Source organism: Nesoenas mayeri (genome assembly GCF_963082525.1).
Source record: "Nesoenas mayeri genome assembly, chromosome: 8".
NCBI classification, from domain to species: domain Eukaryota; kingdom Metazoa; phylum Chordata; class Aves; order Columbiformes; family Columbidae; genus Nesoenas; species Nesoenas mayeri.
Window position 1 is genome coordinate 5,611,942 of NC_137554.1, and position 25,261 is coordinate 5,637,202.

The window sequence follows — 25,261 nt, forward strand, 5'->3', positions numbered from 1 at the left end:
GAAATTGTTCAGTAGTGATTTGGTCTAGTACAGCCACGGCACCATGAACAGGGGATGTTTGGTATGTACTTGCCCTCAAATTCCTACTTTTCTGTATCATATGTTTAATACAAACATGTTCTTTGATCCTGCATTCGCCCTGGGTTTTTATTATCAGCGGGCAAAGCCGTGAGGTACAGTAGTTACTACAGAGAGGAGTCTGCTTGTAGGTGTTCCTTCCATTGAAAAAACCTCCTTGGAAAAGCAATGCTGATGGAAGCTATTTGAAATTTCAGATAAAAGCTGCAAATAAAAACCCAACAAAAGCACACACACGCCCCCAAACCCCACTGCTCTTTTAATTATTATCTTGGGTTTTTTTTCCTGTACTTTTTAAACGCAGCTAAAGCACAAGGGACACAATGTACAGTCATACAGTGATTTCTGGAGAAAAGGCCCCATTCTGAGCATCTTTCTTTCCCCACTCCCCCAACCATGACCATTTTTCTTCTGCATTAATACTACCCAGATACAAACCCAGCATGAAAATGAGTAATAAGTAAGATTCCTCGTTTGCCCTTAATATCTCTGAGCTAGGCATTTCAGCTCTTCAAATCATAAATTTCCAGCTCCTCTCCCAGTACTGAAATATCTTACATACTATAAGTAAACACCCCCACCAAAACTTGAATAAAGGGGTTTTTTTTCATTGGGAGGACAAGAAAGGATTTGGTGATTCTTTTTTCTGGCCCTAGAACACAGTGCTTCAAGTACCAACCCTGCCTAATCGAAATTATTTAGAAGGAAGCTCATTTTCTAGAAACTTTTAACCACAGAATATGTATGTCAAACAAGCCTAACTTGGAAAAGCAATCTGCTTTTCTTATTATAGTCTAAATAAAACTGGGAATTTCTCAAATAGCAGCATCTCAGATGCAGAGCCTCAAAGCAGATGGAAGAATTTAAGACAATATTATTAGACTGGTAAATGTGAACGACTCCTCTAAATTTTTTTTTCTCAATAGAATTTAGGTAGTCTGGAGATGACAATTCATAAAACCAAAAAGGCTGAACACAGTAAAGCCTGGGAATTCGAAGTAGTTGATTGACTGCAATATCTAACTTACATTTTTCTCGCTCCTTCAATGATCTCTGTTGTGATTAGCAATAAAACCCACATGCAGAAAAAGCATAAAACTCCCAGGGTGGCTTGTACAGATTTGAATAGGAAAAGAGATGAGAAAGAAAAAATAGCACAAAGGAAGTTTGCACAACCCACAGCTTGTCCACATTCACCAAAAGTGAGGTGTGTTCAACCCAGCCCTGTAAAAAACAAGTTGGGTATGGAGGCCCTGATGTTCAGGGGCAAAAATAACCTCTGAAATGTGTCTCCTGCTTATTCCAAAAGATTGTGATCGAACACCGAGCGCACGTCCGGGCAGCAGATGGCATGTAAGGGATGCTTGCTTGGAAGGTATCATCTCTGGCAGCAAGTGGACCAGGGCACTGAGGAGCCCATGACTGATAATCAGTATAATCTGATTTACATATGACAGATACGGTTCCATAGGATGGAGACAAGACAGGATGGAAGGCTTTTAAGGCTTTTGTTGGAAACTTAATTCTGTATTTCTGCTCTGATCGTCAGAAAGTGCTGCCAGGCGTCACTGCTCAGTTATCTGCGCTGAGGCTTCTCAAATTCATCATCACTATCACGACAACAATCTTGTAATTATTGCACCATTACTACTTAGAAATTTGTGCTGCTCTTACCGAGTGACTGGAGTAGAATAAAATAGACTCCTTCAGTTGGAAGGGACCTACAATGACCATCTAGTCCACCTGCCTGACCTCTTCAGGGCTGACCACAAGTTCAAGTGCATTGTTAATGGCCTTGTCCAAATGCCTCTAAAACACAGGCTTGAGACGACAACTGGCTCTCCAGGAAGCCTGGTCCACTGTTTGACACCCCTCTTGGTAAAGAAATGGTTCATAATGTCCAGTTTAAACCTCCCTCGTTAAATTCCATCCTATTAATAAGTGCCCAATGCTCCCATCTGCCTAGATCCCTCCATGAGGCCTCCTTGTCCCTCAGGAGAGTCAACAGCACCTCCAAGTGTTGTGTCATCAGCAAACTTGTCAATGCCACGTTCAACTCCAGCATCAGGTCATTGATACATTCAGTTCCAGCAGGACAAGGAACTGCTGGAGAGATTCCAGCGCAGCCACCAAGATGCTGAAGGGAGTGGAGCATCTCCCATGTGAGGAAAGGCTGAGGGAGCTGGGGCTCTGGAGCTGGACAAGAGGACACTGAGGGGGGACTCATTCCTAGGGATCAATATGGAAAGGGGGAGTGTCAGGAGCATGGAGCCAGGCTCTTCTGGTGACACCCAGTGACAGGACAAGGGGCAATGGGTGCAAACTGGAACACAAGAGGTTCCACTTCAATTTGAGAGGAAACTTGTTCCTGGTGAGGGTGTCAGAGCCTGGCCCAGGCTGCCCAGGGGGGTTGTGGAGTCTCCTTCTGTGCAGACATTCCAACCCGCCTGGACACCTTCCTGTGTAACCTCATCTGGGTGTTCCTGCTCCATGGGGGGATTGCACTGGATGGGCTTTCCAGAGCCCTTCCAATCCCTGACATTCTGGGATTCACCCAGCATATCACCAGCTCACCCACCCCACAGCTGGACAACATGGCCAGAAGGACGCTGTGAGGGACGGCAGCTGCCTCAGAGGAATGGGCAGCCCAAGGTCTATCAGGATTCTTAAAGACTGAGATTTAAAAAAAAAAAAAAAGCATTGAATGCCCCTGCTTTTTCTTCATCCCTATTAAGTCTGGTGACCATCATCACCAAGTATCAACTTCTTGTGTAATTTCCACAGATATTTACATCCATGTTAGTAAATGTGCTTTGCCCCAATACTTTACTTACAAATACAATAACTACTCAATTATCTGTGTAGCACAGCACAGCTGGTGTTGCTTTTCTCTCCATCCAACCAACTGCAGGAGAAATGCAGACACCTGGACAATTCATGCCTGAGAAATGCAGCAACAAGAAAGTTTCCAAAAAATAAAACAGTAATTTTTTCATTTCTATTTTTGGATATTTTGGATATGCCAACTTGCCAACATGCAAGTCTTACTTCAGAGAATTTCACCTTCTTTTGGGAAGAATATAGATTAAAAAAAATCAGGAGGTCAAAGTAGAAGACACCTGCTTCTGTAGATGTTGGCAGAATTAGTCTTTTAGTAGAAAGTGTCTTAATATCTCTTATATGCGTTTGGGCATGAAAAATCTGTACTTGTAGCCCAAAAAGCAATGTAAATTTGACACAATCTAAAGCTGACGACCCACCTTACAGGCCAAGAAGGTACATCCAGTGCCTAAATAAAAGTTTATCAGACAGGAGTGCCAAGCAGCTAGAAACTCCATTAACCCCTGTGTTTTGGGCAAGCGGTGCATGTACTAATATCAGACGAACAGTTGAACATAGCGTTGGCCTGCGGAAAGCAAAAAATCACCCTAATTTCAGTTAATGGGAACAAATGAGGGGACTGAGCCACAAACAACTGCTTTATCAGATACACAGAGATGAAGGGAACGGATCAGCACCATTAAGTTTGAGGATATATGATTACTCATAAGCTCTTATAATTTCCGATCACAGGCAAAATATTCTCCTTAGAATAGGGAGAATACAATACATTGGCAACATTAGTTCATATTGAGTAGTTGCTTCCTGAAGATAGGTATAAATAGATATCCTTCCACTTTCAAAGGGGGGAAAAAAACAGCTAGGTAATCACAGAGAAAGAAAAAGGAGGAGTATCCAGCTAACTACAAGCTGACAGCTTCCCAGGTATGAGGAGGGGACCAGTCAATATTTAGCACATTCCCAGCCAAGATTGTTGGGAGGAGCCAACCAGAAGGGCAACTAAAGGGTGTAAAGGAGGAGAACGTAGCGAGAAGCTTCACTGGGGAAGATGCTACTAGTTGGTGTAACTGAGAAGAAACTAATCTGATGCGTAACACCTTGTTCTTCACACATAAGAAAACATTCAATTTTTCAAATATACTAAGTATAGCAATTAAATTCAAGGAAGTATTTAGAGGAGACAGGTCCCACGTTATTTTTTGTTATTATTGGAAGGACACAACTAGAAATAGACTTTTTTGACTAGGTGAAGATAAATGTTATCTTCTGTAGTTAAGATATATATGATTAGCGATTAGAAATGAACCCAGAGAAATCCTGGAATGTTAATTATGCCCTACTTGATCTCGATCAAGTCTGACAGTCAACAAGACCTTTAAAACTGTAAAAAGTTCAGGATAAAGGAAATTATACAAAGTTCTATGCATATTTACCTTGCTAAAGAGTAACACCTTTCTCTTTCCTAATAGAGTTTTATATCAAAATCAAATAAAAGTTAAAGATCTTTATGTTTCTCTCATGTGCAAAACTAACAACCACGTAGTGAATGCAATACAAATTTTAGGACACTATCACTCACAGTGTGTGATACGATATATAAAGAAAAATACATCTTTATGCTTCTTTCACGCATAAGAGTAAAAAATCAGGTACTGTCTTTTGCTGTGTGGCCTATTATATAAAAAGAGAAGATTTCCAGCAACTCGGTTCGGTGAGGAATGGGTTTACAGGACTGCCACAGCAAATAGCGAGTTGAAGAAAAGCAGCCCAATTGAACTGAAAGAAAAACAACATAAATGATGGAAAAACAAAAGACAGAAGTATTGTCAAGCGTAACACCCATCACAAAATCCATCACAGGATATACATCAGAAAGCAGTAACACCTATGGCATGAAACTCTTTGGAAGAGCAAGGGAGGAAGAATTTTTAGGTTGAATATGCCAGAAACAAATCTCATTAGGCAAATCTTATGAATGAAGATCTCCAGCTGGAAACAGATCATTCTACTCAAATATGTCATCCGGTTGCCATAGCAATGTGACAAAGAACAACAGCACTCATTAATAATGATTTCAGTGATACATGAGCATATCAATTTATAATATTGAATCAATTACTAGAGGGGGGAAACAAGAAAACTGTGGTTGTTCCTATGAGAAAAACTTCTTCAGCACGTCCAGACATCGCTGTAAGTGCCATTATCACAGCAGTATCAGCAATGATGCTATTTGCGGCTCAGTTAAAAGAAAAACAAACAAAAAACCCCCAAAAAATCCACTCCATCAAAGATATCTGTGACTGCTGGCGAAATCTTTTGTTAAACATCAAGTCTTAGAGAAAAAATAAAATTGAAAAGATGATTTATATTGCATTCCCATTTCAAACACCTAAGGATGAACAGATTTGGCTCTGCTGTCATCAACAGGGACGATGGGTGAGCCTCTCTTCTTTATTTTTAGCGACATATCAAGTATCAGACAGAAGCTAAAGCGGTTCTTCAGTCACACCACCAAGAAGAACGTTTCTAGCCACACCTGTGCTTCAAATCTGTTCTTCAGTATCTCTTGCCTTTGTATCGAAGGACGTGCCAACATTTATCCTTCATCCATAATACAACGCGTCTACTCTGCAAAATGTGAGCTTTTTGTCTGACAGATTTCTCCGCACTGTACTTCTTTCCGCCAGGTGCAGAAACGACTCCTACCGCTGCCATCACGAGGAATGCCACGGATCAAAGATTCACGTGCTCTCCTCTCTCAAAGACTTGAAAGCCAAAAACTATATTTAGATAAAGGACTCAATCGCTCTTTCTAAAAATATTTGGTAAAAATCCTAAGAGATTTTGATGCAACTTAACTGAAACATTTAACAGGACGCAAGGCACTTAGATTCTAAACACAGAACATGTCAAATCACAGAATCACAGAATGTTAGGGATTGAGTTCCAGTTTGAACCCATTACCCCTTGTCCTGTCATTGGTTGTCACCGAGGAGAGCCTGGCTCCATCCTCCTGACACTCACCCTTTATCTATCTGTAAACATCAATGAGTCCCCCCTCAGTGTCCTCTTGTCCAGCTCCAGAGCCCCAGCTCCCTCAGCCTTTCCTCACACGGGAGATGCTCCACTCCCTTCAGCATCTTGGTGGCTGCGCTGGACTCTCTCCAGCAGTTCCCTGTCCTGCTGGAACTGAGGGGCCACAACTGGACACAAGATTCCAGGTGTGGTCTCCCCAGGGCAGAGCAGAGGGGCAGGAGAACCTCTCTGACCTACTGACCACCCCCTTCTAACCCACCCCAGGTACCATTGGCTTCCTGGCCACAAGGGCCCAGTGCTGGCTCATGGTCATCCTGCTGTCTCCAGGACCCCCAGGTCCCTTTCCCCTACGCTGCTCTCCAACAGCTCATTCCCCAAGTTACACTGGAACCTGGGGTTGTTCCTGCCCAGATGCAATACTCTACATTTGCCCTTGTTATACTTAATTAAATTTTTCCCCTGCCCAACTCTCCAGCCTGTCCAGGTCTCTGATGGCAGCACAGCTTCCAGTGTCAGCCACTCCTCCCAGCTTGGTGTAATCAGCAAACTTGCTGACAGTCACTCTATTCCCTTGTCCAAGTCATTGATGAATATATTGAATAATACCAGCCCCGGCACTGACCCTGAGGCACTGCACTAGATACAGGCCTCCAAATGGACTCCGCCCCATGTCATCTACAGTGCCACCACAAAGGAGGAATACTCCAAGGTTGCTTGGGTGGCTGCAGTTTCCATCATCAGAGGTCTTTCAAGTCATCAAGCCTTGTGTACCGCAGGTTAAAGTCCATCCTGCTTTGGAGCACAAGAGGGACGAGGTTTGCTCTTCAGATTATTTCAGCTCTGTGAGTGTGTGTGGGTATCAGCTGCCTGGATACCAGCAGAAGCTATGTCAAAGATTCAAAAAAAAGAGTCAACAGTTAGAGAAAGAAGTTGCAATATTTCTAGAACTAACCACTAGGTAATGGTGGATATCTAAGTTATCTTAGCTTCAGCTTCACGCACTGAAAAAAAAGCAGCATCTACATGGTTCTTTTGATTCTATATGGTTATTATTTCGATTCTGCCTTAATTGCTGAGATTTGCAGCTGTGGGGGTGGACTTCCGATCCACCTGGACGTGGGTTGAGAGTGAAGTTTCTTTGGAGATGTCCCAGCAGTGGGTGAGCAGCCTGTCATGTTCCTCTGTCATCAACTCAGAGCTACCAATTCTAGATTTTAGCGATTATATTGTCTTTTACTAACATGAAGTAAATAGAAGAAAATACCTTAGGAAATAAGCCAATCTATTTCTCTCAAAGAACTAACTGAAAATGTTCAGTTACATCTCCCACATGAAGTTGCCTTACTTTAATCCAAGCTGAAATACAGCCACTGCTGGAAGCCAAGGCAGTGGACACCACCAGATATTAAACAGAGAACAGGTGCACAAACAACACACTCGTTCTGCCAACAAAATATAAATCCTCTGAAAGCAACGCTGTTTAAAAAACTGAATGTATTACACAGATCACAGCACATCTGGAGACCACCCTCCCGTATTTTTTTCTTCTTCCTACGCAATCCTACCACGTGTGTGACTAGGAATGCTAATTACTGCGTCTGCACGAGGCAGATGTGATAGATAGGGTTGTGTTTTGGGGGGTAAAAAGGAAAATGAGACATCCAGTGTACAAAAACCAGACTGTATGTGGAGGACTTCTGCAGTATTGGAAGGACACTCACCCTAATGCAAGGCAAGATATGGGTAGCTCTTTTCTATGCTATTGAGAGGTTCCAACTACAGCCCCATATCACGTCCAGCACTTTATGAAACATTAACTCCCTCAAGAGCGATGCCTTCTTGAAACTAAACTGGAAGATTTTAGCAAATTCCCTTCTTCTTTATCAGACGACCCTTTTTCAGTCCCAAATCGTGACAGCTTTCAACAACGTTCCCCTGGGGCCGGCAGCTTTGACAGGAACACGGCTCCATTCACTTTAATAGACATCATCCTGATCTTTGCTGCTGTAGAAGCACAAAAACTCATCTTGTCATTTAACTCATCCTTCATTAATGCTGTCAGAAGTTTCCAGTGCTGCAAACCGCTTGTGGTTGTCAGTCCTTTGGGTATCTCTGTCCTCTCCCACGAAAGGCCCAGCCTGGGGCAGAAGATGCCATTGCAACACCTGCAATGCCGCCGCTCGTCACGGGCCTCAGTTTATGTATCTTGGGTTTTCTGATTTCTTTTCCTTCTGATCTAATAAAGTGGCAGATGATGACGAAGCCATAATTGCACTCCCTTGTTTCTACAGGTTTAATTTTCGAATTGGGTACACAATCTGCAGAGACCCATCTCTGTCTGCAGGAGATGTGCAGCTGAATCAAGAAAGCCATTACCTGGTTTCTTCTACTACTTGGTTTCTTCTTGGCCAAAAAGTTCCCAAGGCATTGGGTTTGTTTCATAATCTAAGCACTGTGAAAACAACAGTTTTGTGTATAAAGGATCATGTTAACTTAACTTGCACCAAGGGCACAGGCCCACTACAGTACATCTGTCAGGTCTACCTTAGTGGTAGGTAGGTCAGAGGAGTGTTTTATTTATATTTATATTTATATTTATATTTATATTTATATTTATATTTATATTTATATTTATATTTATATTTTATTTTTATATACACAACCTCAGGGGCAGTTTCGTTATCACAGAAAAAGACGCAGAAATTCAACCTCAACATCCAAAAATCCAGTTACCGCTAAACACACAATTTCTGCCTTGCCTGTAATGTCCTTAAAGACAAAATCTCCAGATCTTTTAGACACCCATTCGTACATAAGATCTGAGGAAACTTCATATATAAGATGGTATTGATAAAAACAGCCATGTGATCATATAATGAAAGGGTTTTGTGCGCTTGCCTGTAATTAAGAAGCCCAAAAGCAGTGCTGGTGTTGCGCACTCTTAACTGTCTTTCAGCTACCAGATTTTCCTTGCTGAAACTATATTTCTCATATATATATATGTGTGTGTACATATATATATATATACACACAGATACACAGACCTTTTTTACTTTTTAATTAACACATAACTTGGAGCCAGACACCAGGTTGCTCAAAGGAAATAATTTCTCAGGTGGAGATTACAGCCATGGTGCTCGGCAGGAAGGAAACTCAGTAAACACAATTATCTAGCCCACTAAAAAGATCAAATTGAGAAACGAAAGCAGGAGAGGAAACAAGCAGCAGAGAGATTAATTAAAGGAACAGACAGGAGGAAAACAAAGGGTCTGTGCCTTGAAAATATTGCTGCTCATATGAAACCAACGGGGTTGTGGATCCAGGTTGCACTGTGTGGGCCGCCCTGCATCTTCAAGGAGCTGCAAGTTTAGCATTCCCCATCACTTACTACATTTAAACACCACAAATTTATCATGGAATCACAGAACCATTTTGGTTGGAAGAGAGCCTCAAAATCATTGAGTCCAACCACAACCCACCCCTGGCACTGCCCCATGTCCTGAGAACCTCATGTCCGTCTGTCCAGCCCTCCAGGGATGGTGACTCCAGCACTGCCTTGGGCAGCCTGTTCCAATGCCCCACAGCCCTTTGGGGAAGAAATTGTTCCCACATCCAACCTCAACCTCCCCTGGCGCAACTTGAGGCCGTTTCCTCTGCTCCTGGCGCTTGTTCCTGGGGAGCAGAGCCCCACCCCCCTGGCTCCAAGCTCCTTTCAGGCAGTTCAGAGATCAGAAGGTCTCCCCTCAGCTCCTGTTCTCCAGCTGAACCCCCCAGGTCCCTCAGCCGCTCCATCACACTTGTGCTCCAGTCCCTCACCAGCTCCGCTCCCTTCTCTCAACTCCCTCCAGCACCTCAAGGCCTTTCTTGAGCCCTCAGGCGATTTTGGTGCCACTGGCGCCGCCATTTTGTGCGCTGAGGTGATCCCGCCACACCTGGTGCCGCCATTTTGAGCCCTGAGCTGAGGGGCCCAGAGCTGCCCCAGGGTTGGCGGTTTGTCCTCCCCAGGTCCCAGTACAGGGACGGTCACTGCCCTGGGCCTGCTGGCCACACCAGTGCTGGGACCAGCCAGGACGCTGGTGGCCTCTTGGCCACCTGGGCACACGCTGGCTCATGTTCAGCCGCTGGCACCAACACCCCCAGGGCCTTTTCCTGGGGCACTTTCCAGCCGCTCTTCCCCAGCTGCAGCGTTCATGGGGTTGTTGTGACCCAAGTGCAGGACCTTGGTGACCCTCAGACAATTGGCCTCAGCCCATGGATCCAGCCGGGCCAGACCCCTCTGTATGGCCTTCCCGCCCTCCAGCACATCAACACTCCACCCAACCTGGTGTCATCTGCAAACTGACTGAGGGTGCCCTCGATCCCCTCATCCAGACCATTGATAAAGAGATTAAACAGAACTGGCCCAGTGCTGAGCCCTGGGGACACCACTCGTGACCGGCCAACAACTGCATTTGATTTTATTCACAACTTTTTGTGCCTGACCATTCAGCCAATTTTTAGCCAGCGAAGAGTACACGTGTCCAAGCCATTAGCAGCCAGTTTCCCCAGAAGAATGCCATGGAAAACGGTGTCAAACGCTTATTTTAAACAAAATTGCATGGCCCTGCCCTCAAAGAAAACACCCTGTGCCACTCAAACTTCAAAAACAAAGCTTGAAGAATCAGCTTCACTGCCATAAACCTCCTTGTTGGGAAAGGGAAAGACAGAGAAGAGGAACGGCGGCTGGGGAGCAAACATGCAAATAGAGCACAAGGGCTAAAACTTCTCCTACAATGCAACTAGATGGCAAAAACTTGGCAAGCTTGTAGGCAGTGACAGTAAGATCTCCTTGATCACAGAGGAGAGACATGGGCTGTCCTCTCGCCTCTCCACACCGCACCCCAGAAACTGCCTTGATACAGGACCTGTCAGGGACTATTCAGATTCCAGAATATATACTTAATTGATCGCTATTCTGAGCATCCCTTGTACAGCAACGGAGATCCTGCTCCCTACAGCCCCACTAACACATCAACCAATTACTCTAGACGCCAAAAACCTCTCCCAAACTGAGACAGTTCCCTGAAAAAAACAGTCATTACCATGCCACACCCCCAAAATTACACATCTCCTATTAATGCAAGTACATGAGGTGTCTTCAGCTTCCTTGTCAATAAAAAAGCCTCTTTACTTAACAAGTAATGCCACTCCCAATCAGTCAACTATTAAATGAGATTGTTGCCCTGCAACGTGTGACTCGAAATGGATTTTCACATATTTTCAGGCACAGTAGCTTTGTGCCTATTAATATCAGTCTACCAAATTTTCACTGCTCATGTACCTCAAAGAATATTTGTAAATATTCGATTTGATTTTTATTAATTGCATTATGAAAGAGTCAGAATAATTATCCAGGATCAGTTATGTACTGAGAATTCATGATGAGCACAAACGCCTCCTTATTGCCAGTATCGCTGTAAACCAAGAGGGGAGGGAAGGACTAATGAAAAGTTAATTTATAAAGCACACAATTCCAGATGCAAAAGATACCAAAGTTAATCACATTACTTTACTTACAGGCCACCCAAAGAGCTACAAAATTAACCAATCGGAAAGATTAATATTTTACTCCGCTTCCAATGCTCAGAGTTAATTTGTTATCTCTGAAAGACGCCTACTCCCCTGAGCAGCATCCACATTGTAAAAGCTTTATCTAAATCCCTAAAAGCAAACACCTACCCCCCCCCAGCACTGATGGAGGAGCAACATTCAAGCAATCAAGGGTAACAAGGGAACATCCTAAGAAAATTCCCAGAACCGGCGCTGGGCAACGAGGGACCGTTCCTATAGTTAGAAATTCAGTATACACTTGACTACAAAACACAGGGGATAAAACGTATGTCATTTTAATAAATACAATTGAGGAGACTTCCATTAAAAAATTACACCGTCTTTTTTTCCCCTTTGAATAGATTAAGATCATTCCCGAAACCACAAATCCCGGAACAAAGGTGAGTTCATGCTACTCCCCAGTACGGCAGAACACGAGGCGCTCTGTGCCTCTGTTGCCTCAACAGCTCCTGTTACCAGAGCAGAAAGGTAAAACATAATTTAAGAGCACCTTAAACCTGATCCTTTTCAACAGATCCTCACCCCCTACGGCATAGCGTTTTAGAGAAATACCCAATGGAAAAACGCTTTTCTGCGTTACAAAGGGAGGTTTCACTGTAGTGGCTGCGCACACAGGGCAGCAAAGCACTTGGTAGCTGTTTAGAAATCAAACTTTCATAGCAACAAACTTATAAAGGCAGGTCTGGCTCTGCACGCAAGGGTAGAATCACGGAATATTTCGGGTTGGAAGGGACCTTCAGAGGTATACAAATACTTACTGGTCAGGTATTTTTTCCTTGTATTTCACAGGTTATTTCCATTAGCAGATATTCTTATTACAAAATGATACCCTTGTGTTGCTGAAATGAATATGCATCCACGCAGCTTCATGAGGCTCACCTGGGAATCAAAGAATTATCCCCTAGACTGAGGTTTTCCCCGCCAAATTTCAGTCTTCGGATTTTGTTTTGTGTGGGTGTTTTGTTTTGGTTGGTTTGTGTTTTACTTTGTGGCCAATAAATACACCACTTGAAAAATGACAAAAGTACACTGAAAATACAGTGGTCTTTTTGCCGTGATTTTTTCCCATTCACACCTACAGGTAGGCGACGAACATTGAAGATTGTGTGTTTAAAAGATCAAGTAAAACGTAAGTTTGTCTGTACCATAAAATAAACTGATTTCCTCCAGCACCAAGGCTGCCAGAAAATACATCCTGGCTTCTCTCTAGCGAATACTGAAGGCGGATGCGTGCCCCTATTTATAGCACGCTGCTGCGATTGTGCAACGCAAACCCCAGCCTTGACTATACTCTTCATTTATAGATACCCACTCGGCTTTAAGTCCAGCTCTTTTGAAGGCGCCAAGGAATTTGAAATTCATCCCTATGCAAGTGAAAACTCTACAAAACTGTGGTTTCACAAAAAAATAATGTAAGAGGTCATCCCCTCTTCAGCTTGCCTATTTCAAAAGTATTTGTAGGTGTTTTCAACCGTTCCAAAGCTAAGATAAACGTTAAGTTAAATGTTTGATGTCCAACCATATACTAAGGTAAAAGGGCTGCAAAGAAGAAAGGTACTTTAACATCTTCTGGCTAGATAACAATGGTGGTTTAAGCTACAGGGATTATTTTTTAAGCTAAGGGTCGCACACTGCTATACCAGCTTAGTCATCTGATACAGTTATCTCAAAAAGCAGCAACAAAATTAAGAATTTGTTTTGCTAAATTTATTCAGTTGTTCTCTGCTCATAGTAAGAGAAACTCGGCAATAGTTACATGGCAAAGATCCATTTGGGAAAAATAATCTTATTTAGGGTCTTTCTGAATATTTTCAAAGGCAAGAACTGAAATAATAGGAGACAGAACTCTAACTATGGACCATTTTTCTTTATTGCTCGTTTTTTGCTTCCTGCCAGGAGAAGTCATGACTAAGAACGGGAAGGCTTGTTCTGGTAAATCAGCCACTCGATGGATATAAATGCACAACCTCACCCTGCCAGTGACCGAGAACGCTCCTCCAGCACGGAAAGACAAGCGATTTGTTTCCATGCATCTGCTCGGTCAATCTGCTCCCTAGCACAGGCCTGTCTTGGTGTGATCAGCTTCCAAGGGTCGGTGTTTTCTTCTTTCTTTATACTTTGACTTAAAACAAACAAAAAGCTCCTGTAGCTGTAAGGTCAACAGTACGAAAGAGGCGGTGGCTGCTGCGTGAGATGCAAAGGCAGCGAGAGGGAAGTAGGACGCGTCTCTGCCCACGTTCCATCGCCAGCTCCGTCCTGCCCAGCCCTGATAAGACTCCGGGGAGCTATCAAAACACAAGTTATTCATCCTCATGTGTACAGCACTGCAGGGTGGGACAAGCTCTTTAATTCGCCCTGAACGGGAACCCATTCAGTGGAGTTCAGCGATTACTACACCTGATTGAGGAACCTCTTCAACCACTGTCGCTCAACTTCACCACAATGATTTACAGCTAAGCAATTTTCCAACACCCAAGTGTTTAAATAGCTACCCTACCATCCCTTTTGAACTAGTTTTCTTCACTGCTGGATCAGTGAAACCAGATGCTGAAAACCAAGCGTGTTAGAAGGATCCTACAGGAACCTTTCCATTGATTTGGAGCTCATCCGCAAGGACCACCAGGCCAGCACTGCTCCCCTTGCAAGTGCATGAAGAGCTTGTTCTGCTACCGCTCTCTGAGCAAATCCAGAGCCCAGAACAGCTTCTTCTTACCTTTTCCAAGAGAGATATTAAGATGAGCCACTTCGATTCACAGAAGGTGAAAATACAGAGTTTTAATTCATGTAGAAGAGACTGTACACATGGATCACAAATACCTGACTAGAGAAAACCTGAGGGTGTGCTTTGGTTTTGTTTTGATTTTTTCGCTTCTTTATGGGAATAAAATAGTAAATGATTGACTTACCAAGAGTGTTCTCAGAGTTACACAAACACACCATAAACCTAGATAACAAATGTGATTTTATTACATTTCCCACATGAACGTAACACTGAAGCGTGTTTTGGTTCTATTCTTCTCTCTCACTTCCTGAAACCCACGTCTAGGACTAAGCCATGTCTACTCAGATAAGAAAGCAGGCTATCACTAAACCAAGATGGATAAAAATAAAGATGATGTTAAACTCAAAAAATACCATTTCAACTGAATACAAGAAGTGAGGAGAACCAGTCCAGTTTAATTCTGGAAGATGCTCATATACTAAAATGCACCTAAGCCCCACGCAGCAACACACTCGCTTGCTTTTCTTAACCTTTCAACCACCGAAGCAAGATCTACTTTGTATTATAACACGAGTTGCTGAAATCATGAATAAGGTGAAAGCTACTCTTTCAGGAGCTCGGCTGGAGTGCGAATTTAAGCAATGAAAATCTCCTCCTTTGAAACTCCTGGGGATATTTAAAGCTTTGCACCCCTGAGGCCAAGTGTCTATGTGCCACTCACCTCCATGGAGTTCAGATTAAGCACCACATGCCAGTGGTTGTACCAGAGATATTTGTTCATGTCCCAAAATGTCTTTAAAAAAGAGGTTTGTCTGAAAATACCCAGCAGGGTATTAGGACACTGCATGGTGCTGGTCCTAGTGATGCATAATCACTACTGTCCCCAAAATGAATAAGGTCTGACATTGCAGAAGCACGTCAGGACAGCCAAATGAGCTGGAGCAATTACTCTGAGTGCTAATCAGCTGGTCAGCAGAATCAATAGAATAAACGCTGCCAGGCAAAGTGAGCTGCAGGGACCCCGTGATCAGGGCGTGAATTCATGGCCAACATGACGGAAATTATGTTCCTTAAGCTACTTCTTTGCAGACAGCTTCAGTTCAGATGGCCAGAAGAAAGGATTTCTCATTCTCAACTTCAGTGGTGTTCTTGTGGTTTTGGTTTTCTGACAGTCAGGGGAAAGGGAGAGGTAACGGGAAGGTGTTATTCACCGAGAACACTTCTCATATATCTTACTTCAAGTTTTCTCTAAGAACTTCCCAAATTCAGATCTGTAAAAGGCCAGAAGACGACCTGCAGAATTTGGAGCACAGGAACAAGGCAGTTTTAGGAAAGCTGATCCTGTATTAATTAAGGACATCTGAACAGTTCTTGCCAGGCTCACAGGTATTTCGAAGTGTCCTGAGAGACAACCTAAGCCTGAAGTTTTGATTAAGATGGTGCTTCTAGGCCTGTCAATCACATCAAGAGCCTTCAAAACAAAGTCATCTCTACAAAAGTTTGGGCCCAATATTTCTGGAGAAGACGACACATATTTAGGAAGTCATAGTCCCACATTCCCCTTGCCATTCTCTTCCTGTATATCGTGGACATGTTTTTAAAACTTTAATCATTTTAGCACCTTTTAGCACTTACTTAAATGCAGGTAAGTCAGAGCTCTGCTGTCTTGGGCAGCAGAACAAGCTACACACAGGTGGAGGAGACATGAGGAAAGAAATACTTGACTGTCACAAGGCAGGAGTTAGCAGGAGCAATATAAACCCATAAAACATGCAGGAAGAAAGAAAACACTACATGGAGAACACTCATGATGATGTGATAAAAGGATCTGGGGTTTTAAATGGTGGTATTGGTGAACAGGCCGTCAAGTAAAGCCACCTCCTTCCACCTCAGTTATAGCACCAATTTGTTTTGGGTGGAGAAACCGAACATTTTGGGGGGAAAAGGAGATTTCCCTGTGAGCTGGGTGGCTCCTGTCCTGCCACCGCAGAGCGGCACACCACACATCCACATGTGCCCCAGTTAAACCCTCGCACTTTCCCGCTTGGCTTTTGAACCATGGGCATTGCCAAAAGATTCGGGGAAAAGCATCGACACAGGGAAAAACTGCAGAGAAAGGCGAGTGAGGAAGGGCAGAGATGGGGGCGTGCGCACCCGTGAGCAACCTGAGATCCATCACACGCCTTCTCCGTGCTGCCCATCTCCAACCAAGGCTTGGTGTTCAGCTTTCTTTAGACTAGTTTAGCAGTTAGAGCTGCTGTTAATAACTGAAATCCTATCTGGCAATCACAGCACAGATATTGCCAATTTGCCAGAAGATGTTTACCTGCCTGTTTACTCTTAATTTTGCAAAGCACCCAAGAGCTCCATATAAACATCTGGATTAGCCTCTTAGATTAACAAACGGATTCTAAAATCTATTTTTTCCCCGCACAACAAATCACATCACCGGTTATTTTCTTACACAAAAAATTACGTCAATAACCTCCTCCCTAAATGAACATCTCATGATTTTTTAAAATAAAATTAATCTCCAAGAGATCTTATATTCTATAAACATATGCTGAAGTCAACAACAGGCTCTGTCATGGTATTCTGTTCTTCATTGGCATTTACATTATTATAGTTCTTATGTATTGCCCTGGAAATCAGCTTTGAAGTGGAATGATGAATAAATGAAGATTTATTGTTACTATACTTATTAGAGGGATTTTTAAGTCATTAGAGACCAACAAGACATAATAATCATGTTATACTCAATCTTCTCTAGAACATCTCCTTTGATAGGCCTGCTAACTCAATTATTTAAATATACATTACAGCAAAATGCAGCGTTCCTTCTACAGCTCAGGATAAGATGGAAAATTTTCTGTTGCGTTCTCACTCAACCAGAATCTGTTCTTACAGAATTCCTGGGTTTCACGGTGGGTTTCTCCGTTTTAAATGCTAGAGTTTCAAATTGCCAGCAAACACCTGGCTCAACGTGTCTGCTCAATTGCAAAGAAGGTTAAAAGCTGGGGAAGAAATAAAGCACTGGAGCACAATATTAACCTGCAGTGACTTTTAAAAGAAAAAAAAATAAATCTATTTCTCTTCTAAAGCAGGGTGGCTAAACCCTGAAGACAGCCCCTGAAGAAAGCTTTGGACATGTTAAGTGGCCTTCTAGATAGGCCACCCTCTGCAGGCTGGGAGGGAGGGCCGCAAAACGGTTGGATTCAATGATCTTGAGGGTCTCTTCCAACCAAAATGATTCTATGATAAAACAAGAGTAAGGCTCGTGGCATGCGAGACAACAAAAAGGCAGAGGGCAGACCTCCGTGATGTCTTCTTCAGTCCAGACAACGAAGGATGTTTCCCTGCCTCAACCCCATGTCCAGCAGACCTTCTTTCCAGTCTAAGTTGGGGAACGATCTGTTGGAGAGCAGTGTAGGGGAAAGGGACCTGGGGGTCCTGGGGACAGCAGGGTGACCATGAGCCAGCACTGGGCCCTTGTGGCCAGGAAGCCAATGGGACCTGGGGTGGGTTAGAAGGGGGTGGTCAGTAGGTCAGAGAGGTTCTCCTGCCCCTCTGCTCTGCCCTGGGGAGACCACACCTGGAATCTTGTGTCCAGTTGTGGCCCCTCAGTTCCAGCAGGACAGGGAACTGCTGGAGAGAGTCCAGCGCAGACACCAAGATGCTGAAGGGAGTGGAGCATCTCCCATGTGAGGAAAGGCTGAGGGAGCTGAGGCTCTGGAGCTGGACAAGAGGACACTGAGGGGGGACTCATTAATGTTTACAGATATATAAAGGGGGAGTGTCAGGAGGATGGAGCCAGGCTCTTCTCGGTGACAACCAATGGTAGGACAAGGAATAATGGGTTCAAACTGGAACACAGAAGGTTCCACTTAAATTTGAGAAGAAACTTGTTGGGGGTGAGGGTGTCAGAGCCTGGCCCAGGCTGCCCAGGGGGGTTGTGGAGTCTCCTTCTGTGCAGACATTCCAACCCGCCTGGACACCTTCCTGTGTAACCTCATCTGGGTGTTCCTGCTCCATGGGGGGATTGCACTGGATGAGCTTTCCAGGGCCCTTCCAACCCCTGACATTCTGGGATTCTGGGATTCTTCACAGCAAGAATCCACGTTTAACAACAACCAGATAGGTTCTTCTCTCCACAGCAACACCCTCATATAGTTACAGCTCTTGTCTGTCATTTAGAAGTGGGAAACTTAGCCGCCAGGCTATGACCAAGCCTCTTCTTCTCTGCCCTCTGGACCTTCCACCATGACTCAACCTGGACAGCAGAGCTGGGACAGAGGAGTTCTGGCACCAGTTCTTATTGTCCAGCTGGAAAATAACTCCAACACTCACCATGACCATCTACGTTCATCCCTCAGTAGCTCCACTTACAATTATAACAGTGGAGCAAAACAGAAAAGATGGAAGATGGAGCTCACAGAAAATCACATGAACAACTGCACTTATTTGTGGGAAAAGGCAGAAAGCAAAAGTTTTGTCAGCTATGTGGTGAACACTTTCGAACACACACGATAAAAATCCCTAAGTGGCAAAAAGAAAACCCCATCAGCCTAAGGGAAAGGTAGGAGCAAAATGGGCCAGAACTAAATAAAGTATTTTCATACATCCCATCACTCAAAATGACCTATTTAAAGCAAAAGCAAGATGGAAAGTACAATAGTGCAATCCTTACTGCTGACTCTTCCTGCCTGCAACTTGTCTGGGGATGATGTTCAAGGAAGAAGGTGGAGAACGGTGTTCATCTCAGGTGCCGGGCAAACAGCGAGAGGAGATGTTCTGTGCAGCACGTCTTGCAGACCACACCAGCTGCCCAGGGAAGGCAGCACCAGCACTGGGGTATTTTCCTTTATTTCTGTCACTGCTGTTCCAAATCCTTCAGGATTTTCTCCACTTGTGAGACATCTAAGGCAATCTGGGCTACTACGACCACGAAGCTTGTAGCTGCTTGTTCTGCATGTCAGGTTAGTCTCCAGATGCGAATGCTGCAAGCGTTCATCATCTATTAACATCTTTATTTACAGATACTAATATTCTCAGGATGTTATCAGCGCTGTCATTACATCAGCCACCTTCCAACCCCACATGTCATCTCCATTTCTTTTAGTTTGCTGCCTCCTTCCCCAAAACGACTTCTTTTAGTGACTGCCTCTTAATTCCCTCTCCTTTACCTTCTTGTTCCTTGCGCCCTTGTTCTGCCCAGCTCATTTTCATTCCGCAGCTCATTTTCAGTCTCTACAGGCTGCTGAGATGCTCTGCTCTTGGCCACTGGCTGGATGAGACATGCCTGTCCCTCCCCAGCAATAAGCAAAGAGACATTGAGCAGCTCTTGGCACGTGGAACTGGACAGGGGAACACAGGATGGAAGGTGATTGTTTTAACCTTTGTTAACTCTGTGGTTCCTCCTGTATCTCTGGGAACTTATTCTGCTGACATTTGTCATCCTGGCTGAGATGGTCTGTTCAAATTGACAGGACAATATATGTGATATTAAGGTATATATATATATATTTAATGTTGAAAAATGATATTCAGGAACTATGCAAAGCACTGGACACGTGGCTTCCTGCTTCTGGGCATCTAAGCATCCTCTTGATCACTTATAAATCCCAAAAGGGCAGCAGTAAAACCAGGTACACTCCAGCTCCCCTTTCTCATGCACCCGATTCCTCATTTGGAGGCTGAGCCTCAGCAGCAAGGGAAGAAACACATTTCTTGTGCTCATTCTAGTCACCTTTCAACAAGTTGGTCAAATCACAGACTCCAACTCTTTGCTAAAAAAACGATCAGTCATTGAACTGGTTCTTCGGCGATGACAAACGGCGTTCCTAAACTAAAGTACGTGCCAGAAAATGGTTAACAGCAGGTAGCATTTCTGCCATTGATAGGTATCTGCAAAACAGGGAATGATTAACGGCCCTCAAATGGATCCCAGAATAGCTAAATGACACCGCTGACACCAGGCCAGCTCCATAAAGTGGGAGCCTTTTCAAATCCCTTAGATCTTCTCGATCGTCTGACTCCAGAAATTACGCCAGGTTTGTCGTCACTAAAATTATGACCTTTAGCCTGTGGCACGCAGTTAAATTAAAAAAAAATAGACATATTGCCAAAATTGCTCCCTCACTAAATATCAGCTAAAATATCAACTCAAGTTCCTTTGAGAAACTAATAGAGGTTTATGTTCGTGACAGCACTTGAAGCCTGTTTTAAATAACAGCAACGTTCTGAACTCGCAATTCCAAACCTGGCGTCTCTCGGTGAAGCTGCACGCATGGAAAAACAATCCATCATTTATGCCTGAATCGCACTGAACAGCTACTTTCTCTTCGGATTATGCCTCCAGGTGTTATTTCTTTGGGATCCATGGTTGGGAGCAAGCTAACCCCCACAAAGGTTGAAAAAGGGAAATATCATTGCTTTTGAAATCAAAGGGAGATATTTTTTGCTGCTAGATGTGTCATTCCCACTTCTCCACAATGAACTGCTATAAAAACCAGTAGAGAAGGGAAGTTTGGCGTACTTGGTAGCAATGCACCTATTTTAAGAAGAACAGTGTCAAGTAAGCTTATTCAGAGCTGACTTTGAGACATATCCGGGCAGATCTCACTTCTGAACAGCCTTCCAGATAATTCCTAACATTTTAGAAACTGAATTATTATGTAGATCATTTACAGCACTATCTAAAAAATACCCAGCTTACACTAACAGAATCTGGGCGGGTGGAGGGAAAGAAAACAAAGAAAAATCACGAATGTGACTAAACGTTTTCTCTGACACAACCTTCCTGATGCACAAGTGAAAATACCTGGATCACTGACCAGTCTTCCCACTCAGTGAAGCAGATGTTTCCATCCCACGTTCAGAGCTTCCCAGCACCACTGAATCCCTCACAGAAGGGTTATTTGTAGTTTTTCTCCAAATCCTGCTTGCTACAGAACTTCAGAACTGATGTTTTATTGCTTTACAGTATTGAGGAATTGTTCTTCTTACTGAATAGACTTTTATTTTTAGGAAATGAGTCAATTATTTTGGTACCTAATGACAAATACATTACAGAGAGACATAGATAGCTACAAAGGGGTTGTGCAACTCGTTGTCTCTGAACTGTTCCAGGATGTGCAGACTTAAAGCCAGCGCAGTACTGTACATCACTTCAAATGTTCATTTTCCACTAAGCATTTCACCCCAACCTCTGTTTCTGCTGTCACTGTCCTGTCCCTTGGAGGGGCCAACTGCACTATCAGCGCGATTTTAACATCAGTTTTCCTTTATACCTTGCGAAAGAATAAGGTTCCCAAATATACCTCCCAGAACATCCACGATGCTGGGAGAAGGATGCAATTGGGCAACACTTACCACCAAACACATCTCCGTTCTGATAGTTTTTCCCCTTCTGAGTTTCCTCTTCGTTTTGAACAGTAGAAACATGCTTGGCGGAGGCACAGCCCATAGCTTCATTCAGACAGCTCCAGCTGGACCCAACCACAAATCATCTCTAGAGGCGCACGCTCATCGTTCAAAAAATAATCCACCTTCTCGCCCGGTTGCCAAGACCCTTTCACCTAAAGATGGGAGAAGAGAGACAAAAACAGTGAACAAAAGGTAACTTCTGAACCTCCAAGAAGACAAATAATAGGGTTTGTGAAGTACAAGAGCACAGGCCGTCTCCATCGTCTTAGGGGGTTAAAACCATATTCAACAAACATCTGATATAGGCAGATCATGATATAGGTAGACTCATCCTATTCTTTAATCCCTGGCTTGCAGAAAGCAGCACAGCACAGATACTTTTCCCACCCATCCAGCCATTCCAACAGAACACAGGGGGTTTTGAGTGAAGGAAATAAGAAACCAGCAATTATCTGCTCCTCCTGTTCCTTCTACCAATCTACCTATCATGCCAGATTTCTTACAAAGTGCTTTAGTGATTAAGAGCTGCTAATGGCAAGTGTTTAGACAAAATACTCCCCCTAAATCAATTAAAGATCTTATGTTAATAGATGTGAAAAGCAATAGCCAGCTGGATTATCTTTTTTCTACGTGATCATTACTCTGTGGGATCCATAAAACCTCCACTGCTCAAAAAGGCAACTATCTCCATTTTAAGCTGGAATAAGACTCCCTGAATAATCCAGATGTCATGTAAAACAACAGGGGGAAGACCAGCTCCCACCTTCCGTCTTCCTCTGCACAGAAAAGTGTTTTTCTCCATTTAACGAGGGCATTTCACTCAAAGCGGACAACATCTATACACTCAATCCCTGTTCTAAGCAGCCAACTCTCCCATTCACACCTCCATGTTCCTTTTTCTTTATGTTCAGTATATTCCCCAATCTAGGGGAGCTAGGGGAGCTTTCTGCTTCCTCAAGCAACCGCCAAGGCTGCTCCTCAAACCATTTTAATCCGATGGAGGAATAACAGCAGACTGGGAAAGGGAACTGCTAAGTGGGCTGGAAAAGAAACATAGGCGTTGATTTTCTTACAGGATGCAAATTTGCTTAAAGACAATAGATTTTAATAGACCAGCTGAAATGAGAGGGGAAAAAATAACCAAGTTTTTGGCCCCAGATTCCCAGTTTCAGATTTCAAATAAAAGCAGGAGGCTCGAGGTAAGCGGAGCCTGCAAACAGCATTTTTCATTTCTGATTTAAAACGTAAGCAGTTCTATCATCCCAGAGAAAAGCACACGGAAAAGAGCAAGGGGAGACCCAGTGTCACCCCAAAAAACGACAAGGAGGTGTGAAGGCGGGACATGGGGAAATCACTGCAAACCACAAACCCTGCACCTCTGTCCCAGAACAGCCAAACTGCACCCACACAAGTACCTGTTGAATGAATTACGCCACTGCCACATTCAACTATTTTTTCCTCTTTCTTTTTCTGTCTCTCAGCAGGGACCATTTAACAAAAGGCAAACAGCCGCTTAGTAATAAAAACCAAATGCTTTTCATAACGTAGCAGTGGGTTGGTTTTGGGGAGAGGATTTATTTTTTCTTATTTGCGAGGCCTTATACACAGCCCACATGCAGCAAAACAAGTTGCAAAATACTTAATCCAGGAGGGTGATGGTCCCATCACCCAGAAGCAATTGGGAGCAAAGAGATGCAGAATGTGAATGCAGAAGGATAAAGCTCTTTGGGAAGGAAAACTGTATCTTGGTAGCACACGCCAACCTTACTAAAAATATGGTCATGTTCGAAGGTATGCTGCGATTAAAGGAAAAAAATGGGAATACAGGACTGGAAGCTCCACTTTTTACATTAAAGAACAGTAATCACAGCAGTACTTGAACCAGCTACACAACTAATTCTTGCGTTATGGAGGTAATTCCTCCTGCTGCCAATAAACTGGGCTGAGAAAGCGACTCCAAAATGACCTCCAAGGTAAGTCCAACACACATTTCCGGGCACGTTTCTTGGAGTGCTGTAAATATAGTGCGGTGAGATGGGTGACACTTCGATATGGGTACCAGCACTGCCCAGAATTAGCAGAGGATTTAAAACAGATTTTTAAAAAAGTAGGGGAAAAGCAGCATTAATTTAACGAGTGACAAAATCAGAGATACGCAACCTTGTGATGCCCCCCAGCCTTACACCGTCCTGCCCGAGGACCAAAGGTTTGGGTACCGGCAGAGATTTGGGGATGCGAAACGCAGCCCTCTGAACAGCATCTGTTACGCCTCCTCCCCCACTTTTCCACAAATACAATTTTCCCTTTTGTCTTCCTGAGCGTTTTGGGGGCATACAGATTTTTAGAAGCCAAAAATAACAATAATTAAAACAAAAAAAAAAAAGAAAAAAGAAAAGCCTCAAACCATTTGCAGTTCGTGTTCACCACCCACCACCGTTAATTATCGAGATCTCAGAGGCAATTTGCAGGCTCCCATCTGCAAAACGCTGGTGAGAAAAATCTCTCCGGCAGATCAAAAGTGCCTATATCACCCCCAAATTAAATGCAGCAGGCTTAAGATTAACATTTTATGTGCAGGTTAGAAGACTACAGATGCTCTCAGATGCTGTACTTTGTACGCCAAGTTTCTTCTAAGCTCAAAAAAAGGGGAGCTCAAATTAGAACAGAAATTGCTGTTGGGAAACTTAAGCTTTTTTGTGCCTATATTGTGCTTTTTCTTTCACCAGCTCCATTAATCCGCCCGTCATCCCCTCACCTCTTATTTCTGACAGTCACATCCAAGGAGCATCCTTGACAAAACACATTTCGCTTCCGCAGCCAAAAACCAAACACTTCACCGCAAACGGAGGATCTCCACTCTTTTACAATAAATGTTGGTTAATTCTTCTGTTACCACAGGTGTATTTGTTCCCAGCTTTATTGCACTGAGATAACCAATCTTTCATCTTCCTCAGCCTGCAGACACATCTAAAAGTTTCCTTCTGTGTTGACCACACAGGGAAATCAGGTTAAAATTTCACAAAGCTCAAGAGATCAAAGCAATGAGCTTTGTGCAACCATGGAAAAATGTCAGGGGTTGGTTTCTTCTCGTATTTAAGTGGAACCTTTTGTGTTCCCGTTTGTACCCATTGCCCCTTGTCCTGTCACTGGTTGTCACTGAGAAGAGCCTGACAGACAGGAAAAACACATTGTTTTTTTCCTATAATACAACCTAGTCCAAGCACAACCCAAGTGTTCAAGTGTGCTATTAATTATATTTGTATCTTAGAAGCTGAATTTGCCCCCCATGAGGGTCAATGGAAATCAGCACCTGGGGGTCCCTGTTCCTCAGCCACCCTCCACCACTTCTGCCAGAAAAAATGCCTTTTGGCATTTTTGAGCCAAAAAAGATGGAGTTTTTAACCTTTGAAGTGCACCAAGGAGGACAAGGAAAAAATACTTTAAAAAAAATCATATAGGTTCTTTTTCTCCTTCTTCAACTTATTCGAACCGGCAGTGCTGGTGAAGAGCGTAGTTATAATGAATATTAAGCCACTGATTTGCTAAATG

The 25,261-nt window shown here is 43.5% G+C and overlaps 1 protein-coding gene across 1 annotated transcript in view; it reads right to left on the reverse strand.

Moving 5' to 3' along the window:
* The window catches only part of LOC308042973 (uncharacterized protein C1orf21), a gene marked incomplete at both ends in the record, with an annotated part of 64,079 nt that extends 42,327 nt beyond the window's left edge, over positions 1 to 21,752 (reverse strand). Inside the window, one exon of the mRNA XM_080348769.1 lies at positions 21,659 to 21,752. Within this exon, the coding sequence (XP_080204895.1) occupies positions 21,659 to 21,752 (94 nt within the window). The remainder of the gene's footprint in view (positions 1 to 21,658) is intronic.
* Positions 21,753 to 25,261: the final 3,509 nt, after the last annotated feature.